Raw genomic sequence first — 27816 nt, forward strand, 5'->3', positions numbered from 1 at the left:
TTTAAAAACAAATGATTTGTACGGCTACAAGTTTATTGTTATTGCTACTTGTTACTATTCAGGTCCTCCCTTATTCATATTCCAGTCTCTTATTTAAATCAGTGCATGGTTGCTAGGGGAATTTAGACCCTGGCAACCAGATTACAGAAATGGTACTGGAGAGTTGCTGAATAAAAAGCTAAATAACTCATAAATAATAAAAATAAAAAACAATTACAAATTGTGTCAGAATATGACTCTCTACATCATACTAACAGTCAATTTAAAGGTGAACAACCCCTTTAAAGGAGAAGGAAATTCCCTGGGCGCAAAAACCCTCCCCCCTCCCCTGTGTTGCCCCCCCCCCCGGCCTACCTGTCCCCCCGGGCAAATGCCCCTAACTTGTTACTCACCCCTCTGCGCAGGTCCTGTCCACGGAGTTCACAAGCGCCATCTTCTCCCAAGCGATCTTCTCCCTGCTTTGACGGGCGTTTTCGGCGCATGCGCAGTAGGAGCATTTATCGGTACGGATCTACTGCGCATGCGCCAAAAGTCACAAAGTTTTCCGATTTCACTTCGTGACATTCGATGCATGCACACTAGATCTGTACCGGTAAATGCTCCTACTGCGCATGCGCCAGAAGATGCCGATTAATCCAGGAAGAAGACCGCTCGGGAGAAGATGCCGCCTGTGAACTCCGTGGACAGGACCTGCTCAGAGGGGTGAGTAACAAGTTAGGGGCATTTGCCCGGGGGAACAGGTAGGCCAGGGGGGAGGAGGGAGGGGGGGGCAACACAGGGGAGGGGGGAGGGATTTTTGCGCCCAGGGGGTTTCCTTCTCCTTTAACTGACCTTCAAGCTAGGTTTATTATTTCTTTAGTAATGCTGCTTATGGTTCTATTAAAAAATTGTAAGTGTAAACTTTTTTTTTAACTGATAGAATAAGCAAGCAACATGAGCACTAGAAAGATCTGCCAAATAATAAGGTACAACAGACATAGTAGGATAGAATGGCAGCAACACTAGGCTGGTGCAAAGATAATTACACAAATACAGGCTGGAAAGAGAGGCTCCCAGTGCCAATGTTACAATAACTGACTCTTCTCCACTGCTCTGGAGTTGCAGGGTTAAAAGCTTCTGCTCCTTTCCCCCTCCCTCCCTCTCATACACGCCCACATCAGCCTCAGCCTCGTGTCTGCAGCACCGGAAGAGCAGGAGAGTGTACTACTTGCCTGGCCGGACAGAGCTTAGTGAGTGACAATTGAGCAGCAGGTCTTTGGCGCGGCTTCGGATCTTCAGCTGCACAAGACCAGGTGACCTTCGGCGCTGTTAAGGTGAAAAGTGTAACACAGTTGGGCCCCCCTTCAGGCCTGGGCCCGGTACAGCTGTACCTCCTGTGCCCTCCTGATAGCGGCCCTGATTCTAGGGGTGTAGTTTACCTTTAAGAGATATTTATGATGCTGTGGAATAGTTCTCTGTCACTTACAAGCTTTCAGTTTAATATGCTATAGTGCATAAACTTGTTTTTCTCCAGTAGTTGAAGCTTCAGAAAACTGTAAGCGAAAAGTTTTCTAATCATTTAACTAACCTGTGTTTGCCACACGCAAGATGGCAGCCTTCGAGAGGCTTTTAATTAATACCATTTTGGAGGTGGCAAGCCGCTTAGTTCTTTCATTCTGTCTCCTGTGTGGGCAGAACATCTTGAAGCATGGACGGGAGCAGTGGGCTAAGCATGGACTCCAATACCCGGATTACTGGCAGCGTCTCCCCGCTGACTCCCGGGCCCGAAGAAGTTATGAGGTATCGTTCGCCGCTTGTGTCCAGGTACGCGAGCCGGGAGATGGCCTTCAACTTCAGCGACAGTAAGAAATTTCAGACGTGGAGACGGCTTTGGTTATGGCTGGCGCAGGCCGAACGGGTAAGCGAATGTGAGGGGAACGGGGCATGGATGTGTGAGAGATGGGGAAAGTAGAACCAGTAGTGTAATGTCACTCAGTCCTGTACTGTGTTTGCACCTTCCTGTGTGTATCAATTAACGGTGCGTATTCATGAAGTGCCAAACTCTTGTGTCTGCTCTTTCTGCTCCCCCGGCGTGTCATGTGCGTCACTTATCTGACTCCCCCTGACCTTGGCCTGTACTAAAGGCACCACTTGAGACACTTCTAAGTTATCTGTGCATATTCACTCACACTCTCCTGCACAAGTACTCACTCACTTACACTCTCCTGCACAAGTACTCACTCACACTCTCCTGCACAAGTACTCACTCACTCACATACACTCTCCCGCACAAGTACTCACTCACTTACACTCTCCTGCATAAGTACTCACTCACTTACACTCCCCTGCATAAGTACTCACTCACTTACACTCCCCTGCACAAGTACTCACTCACACTCTCCTGCACAAGTACTCACTCACTCACATACACTCTCCCGCACATGTACTCACTCACACTCTCCTGCATAAGTACTCACTCACTTACACTCCCCTGCATAAGTACTCACTCACTTACACTCTCCTGCACAAGTACTCACTCACACTCTCCTGCACAAGTACTCACTCACACTCTCCCGCACATGTACTCACTCACTTACACTCTCCTGCACAAGTACTCACTCACTTACACTCTCCTGCACAAGTACTCACTCACTTACACTCTCCTGCACAAGTACTCACTCACTTACACTCTCCTGCACAAGTACTCACTCACTTACACTCTCCTGCACAAGTACTCACTCACACCACCACCCACAAGCAGGGTTGCCAGGTCTAATTTTACTCACTCACACTCTCCTGCACAAGTACTCAATCACTCCCTTACACTCTCCTGCACAAGTACTCACTCACTTACACTCTCCCGCACATGTACTCACTCACTCACTTACACTCTCCCGCACATGTACTCACTCCCTTACACTCTCCTGCACAAGTACTCACTCACACCACCACCCACAAGCAGGGTTGCCAGGTCTAATTTTCAAAACCAGCCAAAGTCAGCTACAGAACCAGTGGAAAAAAGTCTAAAAAACCAGATTTGCCCATGTAACTACAGAGAGGGGCCCAGGAGGTATAGGGGCCCATAATGCTCTAAAACATATACAGTTTTAATAAATATTGGTAAAACAGGTCAACCTCTAGACATTTTGGCGGCCAGCAGATTTTTGCCCCAAAATTGTTTGTAATTGAGGAAAAGTTACTGGAAAATGTGAGAATGTATGAACTCCCGACTTCTACACAAGTCAGTCCCATTGCATGCTGGGTATTGTAGTCTTTCATTAAACTTGGCAAATTAAACAAAAACTACATTACCCAATATACATTGGGAGACGCAGGCTTGGCACATTAGGGCGAGAAAAAACTTTGGCTGGTTTCCAAAGTACAAACCAGCCAAAGGCCTAAAGCTGTACCTTGTGTGCAGTATTTGTAGAAAAGTCTTCAATTGTATCAGTGTCCCATGTCACAGAACAGTATAGTGATCCCCACTGACAGCTCCAGTGATGCAGGAGGATTGATCATATATCCTATAGAGCTGCCAACAGCTACAAACAGCTCTCCAGATTTCCTAGCTCACTTCTTTCATAATCACTTGCTTCTACTGAAATGATCGTGCCATATATATATAATGGTTTACAGAACTCCAAGAGAGGAAGGCCATGACCCTAGATAAATCTCATGTTTGGGTTATAGTAAATCACAATATTACTTGCACTGCTCTGTTTTTACTTTATACTGACTGGCTAATAAAGCCTTATTGAAACCATTTTGTTTTAGAAGAGTATAACATGGAAAGTTTTTAGTGTTTCTTCAAATAATTAAAGGGTTAATTGAAATTGTCTAAAGGGCAGGGTGGTAGTTACATGTTCTACATGTTATTTTTAGACAGACTGGGGGTGGCATTTGCTGCAAACTATCTGGAGTCACAAGGGGATCTGTTGCCATTTCTGGGCCCGAGTATAACCCACACTGCGCTGTGTTTTAACCATTTGAGCGCCATAGAAGACCATTAGACAAAGTCTAGCTTTCAGTTATTTTAGTAGATTGTTAACTCTGTAACTCTGTGAGCAGAGTCCTCTTTACCTCTTGGGTGGGTTATTGGTTTATATAATGTATGTGTAATGTGTACAAACATTTATTGCACAGCATTTAGGAATACGTATTATTAATAATAATAACAGTAATATTGTTTTCCAACTTCTCCTTGGTACAGATGCCATATAGTGAAACTGGGACCATGGTCTGTTTGGGCTTCCTTCAGGTCAAAGGCATAAGTACAAGCGACAAAGCCCCCATCCCCCCAAAAAATTCTTCAGGGGGTCTGGTGCTTACCCTTGGCCACACCCACACTTAATCACCCGCTCTCCACCAGACCTTGAATTAGAGTCCCACGTCGGGTAGTGTACCCGAAGAATTTCTGCAAAGTGGTTGGGTTTTTGGCAGAAATAACCCAATTGTCTGAACATACGTTTGTAAGCTCACATTCCCCCTCCTCCCCTGAAAATTAGGGATTCTGTCATGATTTTTATGTTGTTGTTTTTATTTCTAAATTACACTGCAAATTCACTCTACCATGTAAAATGTCATTCCTGATATATATGTATATGTATTTTGTTGTAATATTAGTGTGTAGGCAGCCATCTCACGTCATTTTGCCTGGTCATGTGCTTTCAGAAACAGCCAGTGCTGCACTATGGAACTGCTTTTTTTGTTTTCTACTCAATGTAGCTAAAGGAGTTGCAGTGGGACATGGATTTTTACTAAGGAGTGCTGTTATCTGGTTACCTTCCCATTGTTTTGTTGTTAGGCTGCTGGCGGGTGGAGGGAGGGGGTGATATCAATCCAATTTGCAGTGCAGCAGTAAAGAGTTACTGAAGTTTAATAGAGCACAAGTCACATGTCAGATTTTGAAATTAAATATAAAAAATCAGTTGAAAAAGGAATTTCATTTCATAAGTCTGCTGGAGCAGCATTATTAAGAGCTGCATTTTGAAAAAAAAAAACATTTTCCCATGACTGTATCCCTTTAAAGTAACTTTTTTCCCCCTGACCTCGTTGATCCACCTCTGGAGTGACATTCGCTTACATCTGCTGGTGACATCACTTCCAGTTTGTGCTGTCCAGGGCCAGGTTAAAGTTTCAGGTAGGTGCTGTAGCAGGAAAGGGGGCTTGATAGCAGATTCTACCTTGAGGATTGTTTTGCCACCAATATGGATCCATACAGCTTGGTTTACAAGTACAAGTTACTGTTTTATTATAGAAAGATAATTAAAAAAAAAAAAAAATTATATACTTAAAATGAACTCTATGGTAGAAGGCCTGCCGGTAATTTGGAGCTTTCTGTACAACATCTGCGAGGCACCCATCAGGAAAAATATTTAGGTGTCAGGCTGAACTGTGCCCACCCCACATGTGAAATTACTGCACCCTGAACTCCTTCAGTGGCCACTTGCCCTTGGCTTTTTTATATACATGCACCAGCCTGACCCACCCCATCTGGTGATGTCCGAGATGGGCTGGCCGGGTGTGGGTATATAAATAATGAATGCCGTCATGTTTTTTTGCCAGCCCACCCATTATTAACTGGCAGATTGGTGTAAGGCAGAACTATAGAGGAGTGTGTATTTGCACATATCTTTGTAAACCGCTTTTGGAAGGACTCCATTTTGTACTACTAAATCAGCTGATGTTGTGTGGTGCTGTTGCAATGCCAAAGACTTGCTTCAAGTTGCCCTGGCCTTGGGCATATTAAAAATATTCTGAATAAATCAAACACACTATTAATATTAAAGGGATTGTTTTGTTTGTCTATTTAGAATTTTCCAACTAACTGAATGAATGAAACAGTGATGTGCTGGTCGGGTTTTACCCCGACCCTAACCCGTTCGCCCGTGACTTCCAGGTTCCTTTTATAGGCCCACGTCGACCTGCCCCCTCGATGACGTCACAAAAAGGGTCGGGCGATAAGGCCACGTCTATAAAAATAGGAAGCTGGTAACTGGCAGTGCCACACTGCCTGCCACACACAACCGGCCCGATAGCCGACCTGCGGGTATCGGGCCAGGCCGCACATCACTAGAATGAAAGGCAACTGGAAAAACTGCCTGCGCAAGACACTGAGTCGGTTTCCCTTTGTTTTTGTAGAGTTTGGGGCTGCCGATTACAGAAGAGCAGATCCAGGAGATGGAGGCCAACCTGGAAAATATAGACTTTAAGATGGCAGCTGAGGAAGAGAAGCGCTTGCGACATGACGTCATGGCACATGTACACACTTTTGCACACTGCTGCCCCAAAGCCGCCCCAGTTATTCATCTTGGTGCCACTTCTTGCTACGTGGGAGACAACACTGTGAGTATCCACCTCCTACCCCAGACAAGGACTTTCCTATAGGTCCATACATGATAAGCATGCCATTATTGATCTATGTTTTCTACATACTCAACATGATAAGGGACCAGATAGTGCTACGCAATATGTTGGCGCTATATAAATACATGTTAATAATGGTTTTGTGGATGTTCTTTTCAAGCAAACAACCTAAATGGTGTAAGCCTTAGCCAATTCCCTAGGCAGTGTTTATAGCTACGTAACATTATGCATCAATTAATTCATTAATGTCGTTTTTGTCCCTTAGGACCTGATTGTTCTACGTGATGGTTTTGACCTGCTGCTTCCAAAGGTAAATTTTGTGCTGTGTCTGTTGCTTCTGCTTCTCTTTTTTCTGTTCGCTAACTCCCATTTCTTTTCTGGATCCTAGCTGGCCCGAGTTCTAAACCGCTTGGCTGATTTTGCAGAAAAATACGCAGAGATGCCAACGTTAGGATTTACCCATTACCAGTGAGTAACAGAACTTACATTGACTGTGAATTTGTTATCGGCAATGAATTTGTAATCGGCATCCACTGGCTCTCTATTCAAGTATGGCGGCACTGGCCTTTTATTTTGTGAACTTGTACTGTTGCCTTTTACTGGCCTTCGATCAGGGGAAAAGCCAGGCAAATTAATAGTTCAGCAGAAAAATGTGGCAAGAATTGGTCATACGCAGATAGTTACTGCAAAAGTATAAGTGATTTTATTAACGTTTCGAGCAGGATCGCTTTTTCAAATTTTACCAAATACACAACTCACACAAATTTAAAGGAACAGTAACATCAAAAAATGAAAGTATTTTGAAGTAATACAAATATGATGCAGTGTTGCCCTGTACTGCTGTTTGCTTCAGAAACACTACTTTTGTTTATATAAACTTCTGTGTAGTAATGGGGGCAGTCATTCAAAGGAGAAAAGGCTCAGGTTACACAGCAGATAAGCTCAATAGAACATAATAGTGTTATCTGTTATCCACTGTTTAACCTGTGCCATATAGACTTTTTTTCCGTTTCCGCCATTGTTACATAGCAGCTTGTTTATATGAACTATAGTAGTGTTTCTGAATCAAACAGATCAGTTTTACCAGTGCAGGGCAACAGTACATGATGTTTTCATTACTTTAAAACACTTCATTTTTTTTTTTTGGTGTTACTGTTTACTTTAAACCCAGAAACGCCAGCCCCAATCAGTGATGAAGCATGTGTCCAATGCTAGGAGGGTAATTTTTTCAGCCTAGCCGCAGTGTGATAGCAATATCCCAACTGCATATAAAATTTACACTCTATGATTAAACAATCAAAGCCCATGAATGTCCCAATCTCAGTTCACAAGTGTAACAGCGTTCATAAGTGTCCAGAAAGTACGAGGAAGAGTCCTGCGCGGGTCCATTTTTTGGAACCCGTACCTGCAATCTGAAACCTGCAACCCGCATTATACCCGCTTGGACCCGCTGACCCCCGCGTCTATACGCGCACCCGGAACTTCAACCCGCAGGGTACCACAGGTTTTTGCAGGTAACCTGCGGGTACCCGACCCGCTGCAGGACTCTAGTACGATGTGAAAAGCACTTAATCCTGCCACTGCATGAAGCCTGCCTGAAGCTCGTATGCTTCACATAAGAGAAAACTTAATGCAACTAAATGAAAGCTGCTGCTCAAGTAATGTAAAGAATAATCTTACCCTTATGTAGTAAAAATTAGTTTCAAGGTAATTTTAAAAATTCTAGAGCAGCCATACTATCTGTAGAGAAAGGAGTAGGAGAGTTAGCAAACAATATACGATAGGCACAATATACACTATAGAAAGTTACTTACGCACATTGGGCAGAAGTGCGGGTATTGGTCTAAAAAATAAGACTGAATCCTCATTCTTCCATTTCATGCACATTAATAGTTTTGGTGGCACAGACACTTACCAGTATATCATCTATGACTTTTCAAGAGCTCATGTGCTAATTTCTCAGAAAGGTGTGAGAATCTGTAGTGGGCAGCTTGCTTCTCCCAGAGACAAGTCAATTTAGACAGAACCACGTCAGAGACCCTGCCGTGACTCTTGCCTAAGGGTGGCCATACACAATATTTTTACCCGATATGCCCACCAAAGGCAGGATGATATCGGGTTAATCTGATTGTTTGGCCCTAGAGCTAAACTTTTGGATTACAACAAAGGAAATGGGCACCGACGGGTCGTAGGATCACATCAACTATCGTATGCAGTCCTCGATTGCAGGGAAAATCAAACTTGCCCGATCGATATCCGGACGATTTTTTTTGGCCTGATCTCGATCAGGGAGACCTATCTGAAGTCCCCCCACACAGACAGATAAGCTGCCGAATCGGTCTAAAAGACCAATATCGGCAGCTTTTATCTGTCAGTGTATGGCTACCTTAAGGCAATCTCTTGATTGGCCCGTAGTCAGAACAAAATGACATTACATTTATTTCCTATATGTTGCAAAATAGTGTAATTAACCAGAGAGTTACAGTACATCCTAATATGTATCACGCTCTGATGTCAGAGAATGTTTCTAACCAGTCATCCACCAAGTTATATCCAACTGAACTGCTTATACCTCAGCTATATGTCAAGCACCATAGCTTTACAACAGCAAATGGCACATATTCAACTTTTAAACGTCTGCTAACCATTCAGAATAATAACTACCCTGCAAAAATAGAACTGAACTGCGAATAACATAAAGCCAGCCCTTAAGATTTACATCCCTTCGTTTTAATTCCATGACCAGGAAATTGATGGAACTCTCAGCCTAACAATGTCTAGGGGATCATAGATACTATTTTATCTTTTGGTGTTGTATATATGGTTCATTTGAGTTTAGGAGCTTTATGGGATCTCCATTCCTTAACGGGAAGCTATCGTGAAAATAAAAATTTTATATATTTCAGCATACTGAAATATAATCAATTACAAATTCTCTACCATTTCTGAAATAATCAAGTTTATCTTCACTATTCCTCTCCAGCTGTTTCTCTTCATTCTGTCTTCATACAGTTAGATCCAATATATCTTATAGGGGGGGCTCCTTTTGCGTAGAAGATGTATTAGAGCTCACTCTGTTAAAATCACCAGAATTGGATATTGCATATTTTATGCTTCATCTTGTTTTCTTTCTCCTCTATGCAAAAAAAAATAAATGTGTATAAAAAGTGGTGACCCCTTTGTTTGCAGACCAGCTCAGCTTACAACTGTTGGGAAGCGCGCCTGCCTTTGGCTCCAGGACTTGTGCATGGACCTGCGTAACTTGGAACGAGCCAGGAATGAGCTCCGGTTCCGTGGAGTGAAGGGCACCACAGGCACACAGGCCAGCTTCCTGCAGCTTTTTGACGGTGATCATGACAAGGTACATAAACCTTTTTTCCTTTATCTGTATAATTTCTACTTACAATCCAGCACTAATAATGCAAAGCAGAAAGCAGAATGTCACATGATCTAGAATTCACGCTACCAAAACATCATATGATCTAAAGATTTCATTCTCAGAACCTTGTCTTATTTTGAACACTGGCCATCAGTATTTTGCCTCATCTAGAACAATTTGATAAACTTATTTTAATGGTAACATTTGCCATTATATCTGTTCAGGGTACAGAATTATGTTGACCTGAAGCATTTATTATTTTTTCAAAGGTTTTATTTATTTATTTTTTTGTTTTAACCAAAAACAAAGAAATAAACAGATCTGTTGAGTCAACACTTAGTCACTAGTTTTGTTTGAACTTAAATGGCAGCTACATTCACCGTTTAACACATGCAGGAAAGATACATCTTTGATTAGCATTGTCATCTCAAGGGGCCACTCCTTGGCCTGAATCCCACCAAGAACTTCATACTTTGTCAAATTTACTGGCGTTACCTCTAGCTTCATATATGAGCTTAAAATTAGGTATTATTGAGTTTATTAGATCCAGTGTGGGAAGGGTGGCCTCCATCCGGGGCATTATTATACATTTTTTAGCATAAAACATCTAACTTGTATGGGCGGTGGGCACTAAGTGGTCCACTATACCCAAAAGACACACTGGGGGAAAGTACTTGTGAGATATTTAGGGTAGTCGCTAAGGAGGCCGTTACTTGATACCAGAAGGAAGCTATTACTGGACAGGCCCAGATCATATGTTAAAAGTTAGCCATTGGATTTCCATGCCTGGGACTGGTATCAACATCCCCTTTGCCCATCACTTTAAAGGAGTTGTATAAAGCTGGTGGAAGACTTTATATTGAATTAGTCTTTCTTGCACAGCTAGTAAACTGCTATACATGGTGACCTGAAATATTTATAGAAGTTGCACTTTCTAATGTGTTTGGGAGAATGAAAAATCAGAACTACTTGCACCTGATCATATAAGTACAGGTATGAGACCTGTTCTCCAGAATGCTCGGGACCTGGGGCTTTCTGGATAATAGATCTTTCCGTTATTTAGATCTTCATACCTTAAAGGAGAAGGAAACCCTGTAGAAAAAAAAAACCTGTACCTCCCACCCCACGGAGACCCCCTCCCCCCAGGCTAACTGCACCCCCCCCGAGGAAATGCCCCATACTTTACTTACCCCTCTTCGCAGATTCTGGCAGCTGTCTTCACAGCATCCATCTTCTGGGTCCTCATTAAGCTGACTGGGCAATCTCCGTCAATTTCGGGGCATGCGCAGTTGTCGAAAACCGGCAAATTGCTCCAACTGCGCAGACATAATCTCCCAGTCAGTTTACCGAGGACCCGGATGATTTATGCCGTGAAGTCAGCTGCTAGAATCTGCGCCGAGGGGTAAGTATAAAGTATGGGGCATTTCCCAGTTAGCCTGGGAGGAGGAGGGAGGGGTGTCTTAAGTGAGGTGGGGGGTACGGGGTTTTTTCTGCAGGGTTTCCTTCTCCTTTGTCTATTAGAAAACCATGTAAACATTAAATAAACTTGATAGGGTAGTTTTGCTTCCAATGAGGATTCATTATATCTTAGTTTGGATCAAGTACAAGGTACTGTTTTATTATTACACAGAAAAAGGATATCATTTTTAGAATTGTGGATTATTTTAGAAAATGGAGCCTAGGGGAGACAGCCTTTCTGTAGTTCGAAGCTTTCTGTATAATGGGTTTCTGGATAAAGGATCCCATACCTGTACTGAAATTATCAGTGAGGCCAGTGACGAGAGACTGATACTACATGTAGGCCTTAGCCCACTTCACCTAAATCTTTATACCCAAGTCACCCAGTGTCTGGGGTCCCAGCAGGTATACTTTTGCATAGTTAAGCTCACCTGTTCCAGGCTATTGTCATTGCTTCATGGGTGTTTACAGTAGGGTGGGTGAGTGGGTGCGGGGGTGTGTGGGGGTGGGGGTGTGTGTGTGTTCATCAATTGAAATCCTATGTTTCACAGAAGCTGTTTTCCTCAACAGGTGGAGGAGTTAGACAGAATGGTTACTTCCATGGCAGGATTTAAAAGGTACTGGCTCCATCAATAAATTACATTTTTATGTATCCTTTCTTACTGAATTACTTTGCAGTATTGTTTATATGGATTTACAACATAAACTTTGGTTTTCCATATTTAGCCATGTCTTTGTTCTCTTAGTACTGGTACCTAATTTGTGCCATACTGAGATGGACTAAATACATGCACACAAACAATACTCAACATGCAACTTGCCTTTCGGGTGCCTTGCAAAAGTATTCACCCCCGTGGCATTTTTCATGTTTTGTTGCCTTACAACCTGGAATTAAAATGGATTGTTTGAGAGTTTGCACCATTTCATGTAAAGAACATGCCTACAGCTTTGAAGATGTTTTTTTTTATTTTTTATTGTGAAGCAGAACAACAAATAAGACAAAATAACAGAAATCTTCAGCGTGCAGAACTGTTCACCCCCTAAAGTCAGTACTTGGTAGAGCCACCTTTTGTGGCAATTGCAGCTGCAAGTCACTTTGGATAAGTCTCTATGAGCTTGTCACATCTTGCCACTGGCATTTTTGCTCATTCCTCAAGGCAGAACTGCTCCAGCGCAGTCATGTTGGATGGTTTTCCACTTGTGAACATCTTCAAGTCTGACCACAGATTCTCAATTGGATTGAGGTCTGGACTTTGACTAGGCCATTCCAACACATTTAAATGTTTCCTCTTAAACCACTGGAGTGTTGCAGTTTAGCAGTATGCTTCGGCTCATTGTCCTGCTGGAAGGTGAACCTCCGTCCCAGTCTCAAATCACAGGCAGACTGACACAGGTTTAGCTCTAGAATATCCCTGTATTTAGCACCATCTTTCCCTCGACTCTGACCAGTTTCCCAGTCCCTGCTGCTGAAAAACATCCCCACAGCACGATGCTGCCACCACCATGTTTCACTGTGGCGATGGTGTTCTTGGGGTGATGGGATGTGTGGGGTTTGCGCCAGACAAAGCATTTTCCTTGGTGGCTGAAAAGTTAGATTTTAGTCTCATCTGACCAGAGAACCTTCCTCCATACATTTGGGGAGTCGCCCACGTGCTTTTTGTCAAACTCAAAACGTGCCTTCTTATTTTTAACTTTAAGTAAAGACTTTTTTCTGGCCACTCTTCCATAAAGCCCAGCTCTATGAAGTGTACGGCTTATTGTGGTCCTATGAACAGATACAGAAAAGAAATAACCCTAGCACACCCTGGCCTTCCCAATCAAATCGAATCCCAGGTGCTCAGTGAAGGAGGCATTTGGCTACCTCAAGATCCACATGAAAAGTAAGAAAACACTGGCACAGCATGGGTTGCTTCTAGCAGGGAAATCCCTTGCTCATTTATTGCGGATGCAACGTTTCGGGGCGTAACCCCTTTGTCAAGCATACAGGATGTTCAATGAGCAGAGTATTTAAAGGATTACAAATTAAGCTCTAATTGGCAAACATAATTACTTTGAAAACTCAAAAAATTAACAAAAAATTAAAAAGCGAAAAAAGATAGAAAAAAGACCATAATTCAGAAATGAATAATATCAACCAACGAAAAAATATTCCATCAAACGAAATAATTGTCCAAGGTAGTGAAAATGTCCTTCCATAAAAATTGTGAAATATCTTTCAAAAAAAGTAAAGTGTCCATATGATAATACATAATTATTTCAAATTACCCCACTAGCATTTAAAAAATAAACTTGGCTTAATGGGCAAAAAATTCCAACATAATATTATGAAGTATCTTTCCAAGTAGATTAAAAGTATCCAAACAGTGTAAAATTGTGTCAAAACAGTGTTAATCTCAAGTGCATATACAATGTGTCATTTTCCATAAATTACATAAAATTACTTTTCAGGGAGCAACAAGTAACAATAAATACTAAGATTACAATGCTAGTGCAAAATGTATAAAAATTACAATATAATAAAAAAATTTTAATAAATTTTCTTAATAAATTTTCAATCAACCACACAATTGGTATGTTAACTATAAAAAAGTTTAAATATTTACTTATTTGAAGATTAATAACAATTCACTTCTATCTTACCCTACATAAATGGAGAGAAGAGAACCTTTCCCTGAGGCATAGCTCGGCAGATAGCTTATCTAAAAGGGAAAAATAATTATAATTAATACACAATGCTTATAAAAAACAACTCATAATAAATTCGTCATTTAACCCTTTTGGATGGCGTGTTTGCAAAAACCAGATCCAATAACACTCTCTCTGGAGCAGTGTTTTCTTTAAATCCATGCCTGGTTTTGGACTAACTTTTTCTAATATTTGCCACCGTAGTTGGGAAAGTTGGTGGGCATGAGAATGAAAATGTTTAGCGAGTAAAGTTTCACCTTTAAATTTTTCTTTCTGTTCGTGGATCCCTGTGGTAACTGGTGGTGGACGGTAGGTGCAGATGGTAGATTTATGTTCGTTTAACCTTAATTTTATGGCCCTGCTCGTTTGTCCTATATACAGTAATCCACATGGACATTTTATGCTATAAATTACGTCCTTGGTATCACACGTAAAAAAACCTTGTATTGCGTGTTTGGTACCTTGGTGTGGATGAATTACAAACGATCCAGGGGTAATAGCATTGCAGTGACCACAATTTCTACAAGGGTATGTTCCACACCTTTGGGTCCCCAAAAGTGTACACATTCCCTGCTTTCTCTTTGGTTTTTTCTTTATCAATTCGCCGATATTTCTGCCTCTCCTATATGAAAATAGGGGTGGTAAGCCAAACAGGTGCCCATATTTTTGATCAGTACCTAGGATATTCCAGTGTTTTAAAATGATATTCCTAAATTTTTTGGAATTTGTATCATACGAAGTTATAAAGGGAATTCTGTGTATTTTAGGCCTACCTTTTGGTTTTCTAACAAGGGCCTCTTCCCTAGGGATCAATTCCACCTCCCTTCTAGTATCCATAAGTGCAGCTTGGTCATAACCTTTTTCTGCAAAGCGTTGTACCAAAGTCAGGGAATCTGATTTAAATAATTCAGGTGTGGATGTGATCCGTTTTACCCGCATTAACTGGCTTTTTGGTAACCCTTTAAATACACCTGGTGGATGGAAACTAGTAGGTCTAAGCAAGTTGTTTCTATCAGTGGGTTTACTGTATAACGAAGTAGTCATTACCCCATCCACCACCTGAATATTTGAATGTAATTTAGAGGGATCTGATTCGCAAGTAATTTTAATGGTAGGGTGGACACTGTTTAAGTGACAGACAAATTCCTTTAACATCTCAGGAGGCCCTGTCCAAAAAAAGAACGTATCGTCTACATATCGCATGTATTCATAAATGAATTGATTATATATAGGATGGGAGAAAATAAACGATTTTTCAAACTTATCCATAAATATGTTGGCATATGCGGGTGCCATGTTGGCACCCATGGCACAGCCTTGCAGTTGCAAAAAATATTCTTCATTATATGTAAAATAATTTTTGGACAAAACCAACTCAAGTAATTGACAAATGAATGTAACCCTATAATTAGGGAGGTTTAAATCAGACAAGTAATCACGCATGCAATCAATGCCTTCAGAGTGGGGTATAGAAGTGAAAAGATCCTTGACGTCCAAGGAACATAACAGAAAATTATCAGATGGTAGATTCAAGCTATTCAGTCGTGTTAAAAATTCAGTGGTATCTGTAAGGCAAGGTTTCAGCGATGGTAAAGCCTGTTGGAGGAACATATCAATGTAAATGGCCGGAGATTGCCATAGTGAGCCCACGTTTGAAACAATGGGTCTCCCGGGGGGATTGTCTAAACTTTTGTGTACTTTTGGCAAAAAGTACACATATGGTATTCTTGGTTGCTGTGTAAATAATAAATGTGACACCTCATCTGTTATTAATCCTTCCATTACAGCAGCATTAAGTACAATATTCAATTCATTTTTGAATTTGACAGTAGGATCCCCATATAATTTTTTATAATGAGACATATTTTGTAATTGACGCTGGGCCTCTGCTTCATATGCAATTTTATCCAGTATCACAGTACCCCCTCCTTTGTCGGCTTTAGTAAGGATGATATCAGGATTATCAAGTAACAATAAATACTAAGATTACAATGCTAGTGCAAAATGTATAAAAATTACAATATAATAAAAAAATTTTAGGGTCCTTCCCTGCGATTGACACCTTTGAAACTGTAGTAATGGCTGATATCAGTAAGCATTTAACGAAAACTAGCAAGAAATGTACAAAAAATATTTCAGTTACTGAGTATAATGCATTGAAAACATTACAAGATAATCCTGATATCATCCTTACTAAAGCCGACAAAGGAGGGGGTACTGTGATACTGGATAAAATTGCATATGAAGCAGAGGCCCAGCGTCAATTACAAAATATGTCTCATTATAAAAAATTATATGGGGATCCTACTGTCAAATTCAAAAATGAATTGAATATTGTACTTAATGCTGCTGTAATGGAAGGATTAATAACAGATGAGGTGTCACATTTATTATTTACACAGCAACCAAGAATACCATATGTGTACTTTTTGCCAAAAGTACACAAAAGTTTAGACAATCCCCCCGGGAGACCCATTGTTTCAAACGTGGGCTCACTATGGCAATCTCCGGCCATTTACATTGATATGTTCCTCCAACAGGCTTTACCATCGCTGAAACCTTGCCTTACAGATACCACTGAATTTTTAACACGACTGAATAGCTTGAATCTACCATCTGATAATTTTCTGTTATGTTCCTTGGACGTCAAGGATCTTTTCACTTCTATACCCCACTCTGAAGGCATTGATTGCATGCGTGATTACTTGTCTGATTTAAACCTCCCTAATTATAGGGTTACATTCATTTGTCAATTACTTGAGTTGGTTTTGTCCAAAAATTATTTTACATATAATGAAGAATATTTTTTGCAACTGCAAGGCTGTGCCATGGGTGCCAACATGGCACCCGCATATGCCAACATATTTATGGATAAGTTTGAAAAATCGTTTATTTTCTCCCATCCTATATATAATCAATTCATTTATGAATACATGCGATATGTAGACGATACGTTCTTTTTTTGGACAGGGCCTCCTAAGATGTTAAAGGAATTTGTCTGTCACTTAAACAGTGTCCACCCTACCATTAAATTTACTTGCGAATCAGATCCCTCTAAATTACATTTTTTGGACGTGAATATTCAGGTGGTGGATGGGGTACTGACTACTTCGTTATACAGTAAACCCACTGATAGAAACAACTTGCTTAGACCTACTAGTTTCCATCCACCAGGTGTATTTAAAGGGTTACCAAAAAGCCAGTTAATGCGGGTAAAACGGATCACATCCACACCTGAATTATTTAAATCAGATTCCCTGACTTTGGTACAACGCTTTGCAGAAAAAGGTTATGACCAAGCTGCACTTATGGATACTAGAAGGGAGGTGGAATTGATCCCTAGGGAAGAGGCCCTCGTTAGAAAACCAAAAGGTAGGCCTAAAATACACAGAATTCCCTTTATAACTTCGTATGATACAAATTCCAAAAAATTTAGGAATATCATTTTAAAACACTGGAATATCCTAGGTACTGATCAAAAATATGGGCACCTGTTTGGCTTACCACCCCTATTTTCATATAGGAGAGGCAGAAATATCGGCGAATTGATAAAGAAAAAACCAAAGAGAAAGCAGGGAATGTGTACACTTTTGGGGACCCAAAGGTGTGGAACATACCCTTGTAGAAATTGTGGTCACTGCAATGCTATTACCCCTGGATCGTTTGTAATTCATCCACACCAAGGTACCAAACACGCAATACAAGGTTTTTTTACGTGTGATACCAAGGACGTAATTTATAGCATAAAATGTCCATGTGGATTACTGTATATAGGACAAACGAGCAGGGCCATAAAATTAAGGTTAAACGAACATAAATCTACCATCTGCACCTACCGTCCACCACCAGTTACCACAGGGATCCACGAACAGAAAGAAAAATTTAAAGGTGAAACTTTACTCGCTAAACATTTTCATTCTCATGCCCACCAACTTTCCCAACTACGGTGGCAAATATTAGAAAAAGTTAGTCCAAAACCAGGCATGGATTTAAAGAAAACACTGCTCCAGAGAGAGTGTTATTGGATCTGGTTTTTGCAAACACGCCATCCAAAAGGGTTAAATGACGAATTTATTATGAGTTGTTTTTTATAAGCATTGTGTATTAATTATAATTATTTTTCCCTTTTAGATAAGCTATCTGCCGAGCTATGCCTCAGGGAAAGGTTCTCTTCTCTCCATTTATGTAGGGTAAGATAGAAGTGAATTGTTATTAATCTTCAAATAAGTAAATATTTAAACTTTTTTTATAGTTAACATACCAATTGTGTGGTTGATTGAAAATTTATTAAATTTTTTTTATTATATTGTAATTTTTATACATTTTGCACTAGCATTGTAATCTTAGTATTTATTGTTACTTGTTGCTCCCTGAAAAGTAATTTTATGTAATTTATGGAAAATGACACATTGTATATGCACTTGAGATTAACACTGTTTTGACACAATTTTACACTGTTTGGATACTTTTAATCTACTTGGAAAGATACTTCATAATATTATGTTGGAATTTTTTGCCCATTAAGCCAAGTTTATTTTTTAAATGCTAGTGGGGTAATTTGAAATAATTATGTATTATCATATGGACACTTTACTTTTTTTGAAGGATATTTCACAATTTTTATGGAAGGACATTTTCACTACCTTGGACAATTATTTCGTTTGATGGAATATTTTTTCGTTGGTTGATATTATTCACCTCTGAATTATGGTCTTTTTTCTATCTTTTTTCGCTTTTTAATTTTTTGTTAATTTTTTGAGTTTTCAAAGTAATTATGTTTGCCAATTAGAGCTTAATTTGTAATCCTTTAAATACTCTGCTCATTGAACATCCTGTATGCTTGACAAAGGGGTTACGCCCCGAAACGTTGCATCCGCAATAAATGAGCAAGGGATTTCCCTGCTAGAAGCAACCCATGCTGTGCCAGTGTTTTCTTACTTTTCCTATGAACAGATACTCCAGTCTCTGCTGTGGAACTCTGCAACTCATTCAGGGTTACCTTTGGTCTCTGTGCTGCCTCTCTGATTAATGCCCTCCTTGCCTGATCTGTGAGTTTTGGTGGGCGGCCCTCTCTTGGCAGGTTTGTTGTGGTACCACATGGCAATTTCCAGTTTTTTAGTTTTTATTTATTCTTTTTTTATATATTTTTCTCATTTCACTTCACCAACTTAGACTATTTTGTGCAGCTCCATCACATAAAATAAGATTAAGAAACATTTAAATTACAGGTTGGAATGTAACAAAATAGGTAAAAAGCCAAGGGGGTCAATACTTTTGCAAGGCATTGTAGTATAGTGCATCAATAGGTAACATAATTATTCCCTATAAAGCCAGTGGGTCATACACCTTTGAATATGTCACACTATCCTGTTCAGTTGCAGTAAGAACATATCTGTTTTTTACAAAAAAAATCACTGACACCCTGAAGGCAATTGGTATGGATTGCTGTTGCTGTTAATTTATAGTCCGTATATAATAAGTAGCACCTAAGATATAGGATTCTACATGGATTTGTCATACTGTGTTTTCTCTTAGGGCCTATATAGTGACTGGGCAAACCTACAGCCGCAAGGTAGATGTAGAGGTGGTGTCTGTCCTGGCCAGTTTAGGGGCGACTGTTCACAAGGTATGATAAACTGCTATGTGTATTGAAGCTATTTACATATTTAGCATATTTACTATACACCGCTCCAGTAACTACAATTTGTTGAATTCCTGTAACTGTATTCCAAATTAATCTGCATCTAATATGAAAGCACCTTCATACTGTGCATTATACATGAAAGAGACATGTACCATATTTCATTGTAGCATTTATCTGAGGTAGATAACGCAGCATAGTATTATGACTTGTCTTGGGAGTCTCCTACAACATTATTAAAAGCAATTTAATGTTCACCCTACTGAACTGTGTGCAGTTGTGTCCACTATTTTGTATTCGGCCGAACCCCCGAAACCTTCACAAAAGATTTGGCCAAATACCGAACCGATGCACCCCTAGTTGTGCCCTGTATAATTATAAGAATTGTATATTTGCATTGTTTTGCTACTTGTGCACTAAACGTTACCATACTGACAACAATAAATATTGATACTGACCGCTAAGAGGCCCTAATTACTTGAACTTTCAAATCTGAATAAAGTTGGATGTAATACAATATGGACAAGTGCATACACCGTAGAGCAATAAACCCTGTAGGGTATAAATTAGTGCTGCCCAGTTTTTTAGCATGTAAAGTGCTGATTATGGGTGAAACCCAGACATTTTATAATTTAATCCTATTGAACTCTTGAAACGTCATACAAAAGAAAATGGCAGAACTTCCACTTTAGTGCAGGCACACAGATTCAGAGATTGGCCTGGAAATGACTGCTTTGACGGCTTCCGCGCAAGTGGAAGCTGTACTTTTCAGTGCAGAGCTGGGGAAAGGAGTGGATCTGTTCTCTCAGGCTGGAACTTGGGCTGCTGCATCTCTTTGTTAGGTTGTAGAGTGATTTAGATAGTAGTACGATTTTATATCATTCATTCAAAAGGAATATCTAAAGGTGTAACAGATACTCTCCCTTTCCAGATATGCACTGATATCCGTTTACTGGCAAACCTGAAAGAGCTTGAAGAACCATTTGAGAAAGAACAGATCGGTAAGATATCTTCATATCCGTTATCCTTTGTGCTGCAGCTACTAAGCATTGTAAGGTATGATGTACTGTATTTAGATGCATATCTTTGTATCTCTCTACATGTATATTCAGTGTTGTGCAGGCAGTATAACCAACCCTTAGGCCAAGGGCACACTGAGCAGATTGTGAGCATGTGGATAAATGCAGACTGAGAATTAGACCCTATGGTTGAATCAGTGCTCTTCTGTGCCTGCACCCGCAACCATTGTGTTGGCCTGGGTGATGGCACACGGAGCAGATTTTGGCACAGAAATGTCTGCACCTGTACCAACTCATGGGTTTTGGGTGCAAGCACAGGAGAGTGCAAATTCTTGCCATACATTTTTCCTCAGCCCAATGTGCCCTTGGCCTTACTACTCTTTCAATGTACTGAAAGACCTATGGGTTAAGTATGCCAGGAGATTGTGATACAGATTCATATGGAGTTTGACTGTTTTACTCTTTCCTGTCAGGATCTAGTGCTATGCCCTACAAGAGAAACCCCATGCGCTCGGAACGCTGCTGCAGCTTGGCTCGCCACCTTATGACACTCATCATGAACCCGCTGCAGACTGCCTCAGTTCAATGGTTTGAACGCACACTAGATGATAGCGCCAACCGGTAACTGACATTTAGTAAGATTATAGATTTGGCCTAAATACAAATTTGACAGCCTTCTGCTGGACTATCCACGTCCAGCCTGGCAAGGAACGAAATGAGAGTAGAGCTGACATCTCTCTGCTACCAAGTCAATGCCCCACATTAAATTCCCACTCATAAGATACTGTGGGAATACAGGGGATTTTGATTGCTGCTTTCGTCTCAAGAAGAATTGTAGCACTCAAAATGGCCTTCTCTGCCAGCAGTCCCTTCCCACTCACTTTACCTGCTTCTAAACTGCTGCCTGGTTGCTAGAGTAATTAAACCTCAGCATCCTTCCAGATACCTGGTAAAATTCCAAGCTGCACACAAAAAATTAAATAATTCAAAAAGCACACAGATATTAAGGAGAACCAATTAATTATCTCCTATCCTTCTTCGTTTCCTGAGCTTGTTTTCATTTATGACCTATAAGGTGCCTATGTGCTTGAATACCATCAATGAAACATCACTAAATCTTGTAATCCTGAGAAATCACCATCCACGTATGTGTTTTTTTTTCTCCCCAGGCGAATATGTTTGGCGGAAGCCTTTCTCACTGCAGATATCATTCTTAGTACTCTGCAGAACATCTCGGAAGGATTGGTGGTGTATCCAAAAGTAAGATGGTACCCATGAATCAATACCCATTGATTTTCCTCCTCCATGCTGCATGCATTATAAACTGTAGCTAAATGAAACACGTTTATTATATTAAAGGGGTTGATTACCTTCCAACACTTTTTTTTATTTCAGTTGGTTTCAGATAGTTCACCAGAAATATACTTTTTCCCAATTACATTCTGTTTTCTGTGTCTGACACTATTTCTAATATTGAAGCATAATAAGAAGTTTCATTTTTCATCTTCTGAAGCAGCTCTGGGAGGGGGGGTCGCCGACTCTCTAAACTGTTCTAAACTGTGTGTGAAACATCTTATATTCCTTGGAAGAACACAATTGTCTTTAGAGGTTAGTTTTCTTATTTCATGAGACCATAGAAAGTTATAAAGTAGCATTTTTTGGATTGTGGTTTAAAGGAACCCTTCCAAAAAAAAACAATGGAAATCAGTCTACAAGAAAGTGACCTGTTACTGCCAGTCAAGGATTGCTGTCCAACTTCTGTGGTACCAAGGGCCGGATTTTTTTCTGGCCTACCTGGTGGAGGGCGGAAAACTGAAGTCAGTGTAGACCACTCAACCACTGTTTTTATACCATACCCACTTTAAACCACACCCATGTTACCACAAGAACTTTTAAGACCATGTCCACATTAATGGTGGTAGCACAAATTTAAGTCATATTAAAACATTCCCTTAAATCCTTATGCACCCTCCTACCCTGTGGATAAAACAGCAACACCCAGGACACGATTAAACACTTTAGGGGCCCCAGGTAGCATAGGGAAGGCGGAGTATGGCACACACAGGGAGCATAGGACAGGCAGAGTATGGCACCCTAAACAAAATGTCTGTCACTGCAATTTAACCTTTCTCTGGCTAGGTGATTGAAAGGAGAATCCGTCAAGAGCTGCCCTTCATGGCAACAGAAAATATCATCATGGCGATGGTGAAGAATGGAGGAAACAGGCAGGTCAGTCATGTTTTCATCACCTCTTTGGTCTCTAGTTCTTTCTAACCACCTTCATACCCCCTCTTGACATGGGCTCATTCAGTTGGGCTTATGTAGAAATGGTGCAAGAGCCTGTTCTGCACCCTGCTGTTCTATACCAAGAAATGCATAATGCAGCGCTGGATGCCACAATCCTCCTCAATACTTACTAAATGGTTAAACCTTGCCAATATTTACGTATGTTGTAGAGCAGACCTGGACTGGCAATCTGTGGGTTCTGGCAAATGCCACACGGGCTGCTGTAAGATGCCATAGACAATCCGTATTTAGTGGGCTGGTGGGGGCTGTTTGGGCCTCTGTGTAGGCCGATTGGGCCTCTGTGTACCTGAAATGCCAGGGCCTATTTTAATTCTCAGTCCGGACCTGTTGCAGAGTGCTGCCCGCAGAAATAAGACAAAGTATAGAGAGGTTAGATTTAGGCTACTGATTGATGTAAGCTATGTATGTCTATCTGAGGTACTGATATCTGAGGGCAGGGTTGCATGGTAGTGATGTGCTAGTGAACAAAAAAAAAACACCGCATCCGACCCTAACCTGCCCACTCCGACCGGCTACCGGAGGTGAACACTAGCAGAGTAAGGTCGCGGGCAGGAAGAAATCAATCCGAACCCGCCTGCAACCCAGAAATCTTGTGAGGTCAGCCTGAACCCGCCCTACCCGTGGGTTTTAGGCCGGCCTACACATCACTATTACATGCATAATTTCAGTTACCAACACTTAACTAAAATAACTGCATATAAAGCACTGATGCAGACTATGTAGAACCTCATGTTTGTGTGTATTTGTTTGTTCTAAAATGTTACAAATAAAAACATTTAAAGTGGACCTGTCACCCAGACACAAAAAGCTGTATAATAAACGTCCTTTTCAAATTAAACATGAAATCCAATTTCTATTTTTTATCACAGCATTCATAGATGTTGTAAGCTCATTTAAACATTTCAGCTGTCAATCAAATATTCTCTGCCCCTCCTCTATGCCCTGGGCATAGAGGCGGGTCAGACAATTACTTTCACTTTCCATTCAGCACTTCCTAGAAATTGCTGCTCTCCCCACACTCCCCCATTCTCTTCACTGTTTAATCGTGTAGCCAGGGCATGGGGACGGGTCCCCCATTCTGGTGCACAAACAAGATTCTGAAATGGCTCCTGCTTGCTTGCTGTAATTTTGAATTCCCAGACTGAAGGAAACAAGATTCAAATAATTTATATAGTGTAAATAAAGTTCATTTTGCTTGACTGATGTGATAAAATAGGATTATGAATCTTTTTTCGGGTGACGGGTCCCCTTTAAAAAAAGAAAATCGCCATCAACTTTATGGAGCTGACAAACTCAAATCCCTAAAGCAGAATTGAACTGCTAATTTAATGCTTAATAGATCATCAATAAGTTCTAAACATCATTTTAACTTTTCTCATTTGTCTTCTACCATCTATGAGGTTATTTCTAGGGATGCACCAAATTCACTATTTTGGGATTTGGCCGCATCCTTCGTGAAAGTTTCTGATGAATGCTGAAATTAATGCTAAATTAATATTTCCTTCTGCACCACATATACTTTAGTATATTCAGACAGTGTCCACAAATGCACATATACTAATACGTTTCTCTTCCGTGTAAGCAGTATAAGATTCACATATGTGCAATGCAAAAAAACAAAACCTTTGCACAAACAATGTTTGTGAGAAACTCATATCGATTTTGCGATTCTATGAAAGTATTAATCATCCATCAATTGAATATTCCAGTTTGCTATAGGCAGTGGAAAGGATTAAATGCACATTTCTCATTTGCACAGTAAAAGCTGGCTAATTAGGATATGTTACAAGCAGCACTTTTTTGTTTATGCAAGTTGTTCTGTTAATGGTTTTGATCAAATCTCCCCTTCTGTTCTTTACCTGTGTCCAAGGACTGCCATGAGCGAATCCGAGTTCTCTCCCAGCAAGCAGGTGCCGTGGTAAAGCAAGAAGGAGGAGACAATGACCTTATCTTCAGAATCCAATCTGATTCTTACTTTGCCCCAATTCACGCTCACCTGGAACAGCTGCTTGATCCGAAGTCCTTCATAGGCCGGGCACCTCAGCAGGTCAGACAGAGCGCTATCTCGGCATTGACTTATAGGGACGTGTAGCCAATTAATTTTATGTTACAGCTGCTTACATCACTTGGGGACTAAGTGGCAAACATAAGAAATTAACTCCCCCAATGAATTTGGCTTTTTGTTGACCTTTAACTCTTAGACCCATCTGCACATTTTTGAGTCGAGAATTAAAGGGGTTGTTCACCTTTAAATTAACTCTTATTATGATGTAATAGAGAGTGATAGTCTGAGACAATTTGCAACTGATCCTCATTTTTTTCATTATTTGTGTTTTTTGAGTTATTTCGCTTTTCAGTTTGGTTGCTAGGGTCCAAATTACCATATCAACTATGCCATTATTTTAATAGGAGACGGGTATACAAATAGAGGGCCTGAATAGAAAGATGAGTAATAAAAAGTAGCAATAACAATAAATGTGTAGCTTTACACAGCGTTTCTTTTTAGATGGGGGTCAGTGACCCCCATTTGAAAGCTGGAAAGAGTCGGAAGAAGGTAAATAATTCAAAAAATATAAAAAAGAAAAAATGAAGTTCAATTAAAAAGTTGCTTAGAATTAGACACATTTAAATTAACTTAAAGGTGAACCACCCCTAATGTATGAAAATAATAAAAACCCCAGTTTTATATGTAGTATTACTTTGGGTCACTTCACTGGTTTCTGTGCCATTTTGGTGTGCTGGAGATAATGAATTTTGCAACATATACAAAATGTCAGTCCCTTTGGGGTGCAGGCTTCTTCCCTCATCTGGGAAATACGTTTCTGCAATTGTTTGCCTGGAATACACTGTAAATGAGAGACATTGAAAGAGTTTTTGCTGCCACCTGGTGGCGGTTAAAGCCAGCACACACCTATGTCCAAGTAGTGATTTCAGGAGAAAATTATAATACAGGTATGGGACCCGTTATCCATAATGCTCGGGACCTGGAGCTTTGGGATAACGAATCTGTCTGTGATTTGGATTTTCATACAATAAGTCTACTAGAAAATCATATAAACATTAAATACACCTTACCAAGTAATATATTAATCCAGTAAGGATTAATTATATCTTAGTTTGGACCAAGTTCCATTTTATTATTTATGAGAAAAAGGAAATCATTTTTAAAAATTTGGATAAAAGGAAGTCTATGGGAGACGGCCTTGACGTAATTCAGAGCATTCTGAATAATGGGTATCTGGATAATGGGTTTCTGGATAACTTATCCCATCCCTGTACTGGTAACATCCTGTTCCCACCTATATAGTTTATCCTTCAGCATGAGCCTAAGCTCATTTAGCCCCTAAATAGAACAATATTTAGTTACAGGATTATGGGAGAAACCTAGAGAATCTCATACATATAGATTATCCTAGCGTTCAGCAGGGACCAAACAGGTTGCTGTGGGGTTTCCAGCACTAGACCTGTTGTGCTAAGTTTTATAAGGAAATTTGACAATGGTAAAATAAATAACTTAATAGTTCAGATCGAAAACATTATTTAAAGGGGTGGTTCACTTTTCAGTTAACTTTTAGTATGTCATAGAAGGGTCAGTTCTAAGCAACTTTTTAATTGGTCTTCATTGTTTATTTTTTATAGTTTTATAATGATTTAGCTTCTTCTTCTGACTCTTTCCCGTTTTCAAATGGGGGATCACTGACCACATCTAAAAAACAAATGCTCTATAAAGCTATAAATGTATTATTGCTACATTTTATTACTCTTCATTCTATGCACGTCCTCTCCTATTCATATTCCAGTCACTTATTCAATCCAGTGCATGGTTAGTAGGACAATTTGGACCCAAGCAATCAGATTGCTGAAATTGCAAACTGGAGAGCTGCTGAATAAAAAACTAAATAACTAAAAAACTACAAATAATAAAACATGAAAACCAATTGCAAATTGTCTCAGAATATCACTCTCTACATCATACTAAAAGTTAACTCAAAGGTGGACTACAAAACGGTTTGTTTTATGGTAATGTGCCATGGGGTTGTAGAACACGTGGACTTTGATTCTCAATACAAATATCCTGTCTGTAGGTGCTGAAGTTTTTAAAGGAAGAGGTGATTCCACTGCTGAGCCCATACCAAAGTAAAATGGATGTGAAGATGGAGCTGGAGCTGTGAAATGCATCAATCAGAAATATATTTATTTTGCAGATAAAATAAAGACCTGAATTTCACTGATCGGTTGTAGAAATAAATGATGTGCCTTTCGAGCTTGCGCTTTCCCTGTGTGAGTGCTGCCCTATGTCAAATGTTCATGGCATGTTTGTTCTGTCAATACAGGGCATTTTATTCAGAGATTGTAAAGCCAAATGTCAAAGGTAGATCGACAATATTTCAGTTGAGCTGCTCATGCAACTTTAGATGTGGGGGGGGGGGGGGGGAATGCAGAAGGTTGATCTGTTACTTATGGGCAAAGGTATTTGTACTCCCCTAATTAGTAGAATTGGCTAAGCCTCCCTAGTGATGAGCAACTTGATCCAAAACATACAGGACCCCCAACTTGGTTAAGTTCATGCAAGCAGGGCCAAGCCCTTGCGATTTATTAGTTGTTGATTTTCATTAATTGCAAGGGCTTGTCCCTGCTTGCATCTGCCACGTGTGCCAAGCAGGGCTACTTCACTTTGTGATGGCCTCTTGTTCAAAGGGAAAAATTATCCCCTGCTATCATAGATACAAAGTCTAATTTATTTGTAAAGCGTAATCATGTTCCCTCACAAAAGCACCTTTTCTCCTCCAGAGAAAACAACCCCAACCATGACAGTCTAGCCTCGGAGTTTAATTCTTCCATCCCCTTCAACCTGTTTAGCTGCACTTCTCTGCATTCTCTCCAGCTCATTCCTATTCTGGAGCCCAAAAAGAGGCTAAATTATAAGGAAATGGCCATAGACATTTCAATTGAACTGCACCCTTTCTAATAATATGGCAGAG

The 27816-nt window shown here is 40.3% G+C and overlaps 1 protein-coding gene across 2 annotated transcripts; it reads left to right on the forward strand.

The window, feature by feature from the left end:
- Nucleotides 1-1078: 1078 nt before the first annotated feature.
- Nucleotides 1079-27066, forward strand: adsl.L (adenylosuccinate lyase L homeolog). 2 transcript variants are annotated; one of them, XM_018256494.2, is made up of 14 exons: nucleotides 1079-1313; nucleotides 1675-1897; nucleotides 6121-6324; nucleotides 6611-6655; nucleotides 6734-6813; nucleotides 9535-9706; nucleotides 11753-11799; nucleotides 19403-19493; nucleotides 20440-20509; nucleotides 21001-21148; nucleotides 21697-21787; nucleotides 22667-22756; nucleotides 24705-24881; nucleotides 26920-27066. In XM_018256494.2, the coding sequence occupies exons 2-14, from the start codon at nucleotides 1688-1690 to the stop codon at nucleotides 27004-27006; spliced, it is 1512 nt and encodes a 503-aa protein (XP_018111983.1). In that variant the 5' UTR covers nucleotides 1079-1313; nucleotides 1675-1687; the 3' UTR covers nucleotides 27007-27066.
- The last annotated feature ends 750 nt before the right edge of the window (nucleotides 27067-27816 follow it).

Source organism: Xenopus laevis, chromosome 4L (assembly GCF_017654675.1).
Source record: "Xenopus laevis strain J_2021 chromosome 4L, Xenopus_laevis_v10.1, whole genome shotgun sequence".
In the NCBI taxonomy this organism is placed as follows: Eukaryota; Metazoa; Chordata; class Amphibia; order Anura; family Pipidae; genus Xenopus; species Xenopus laevis.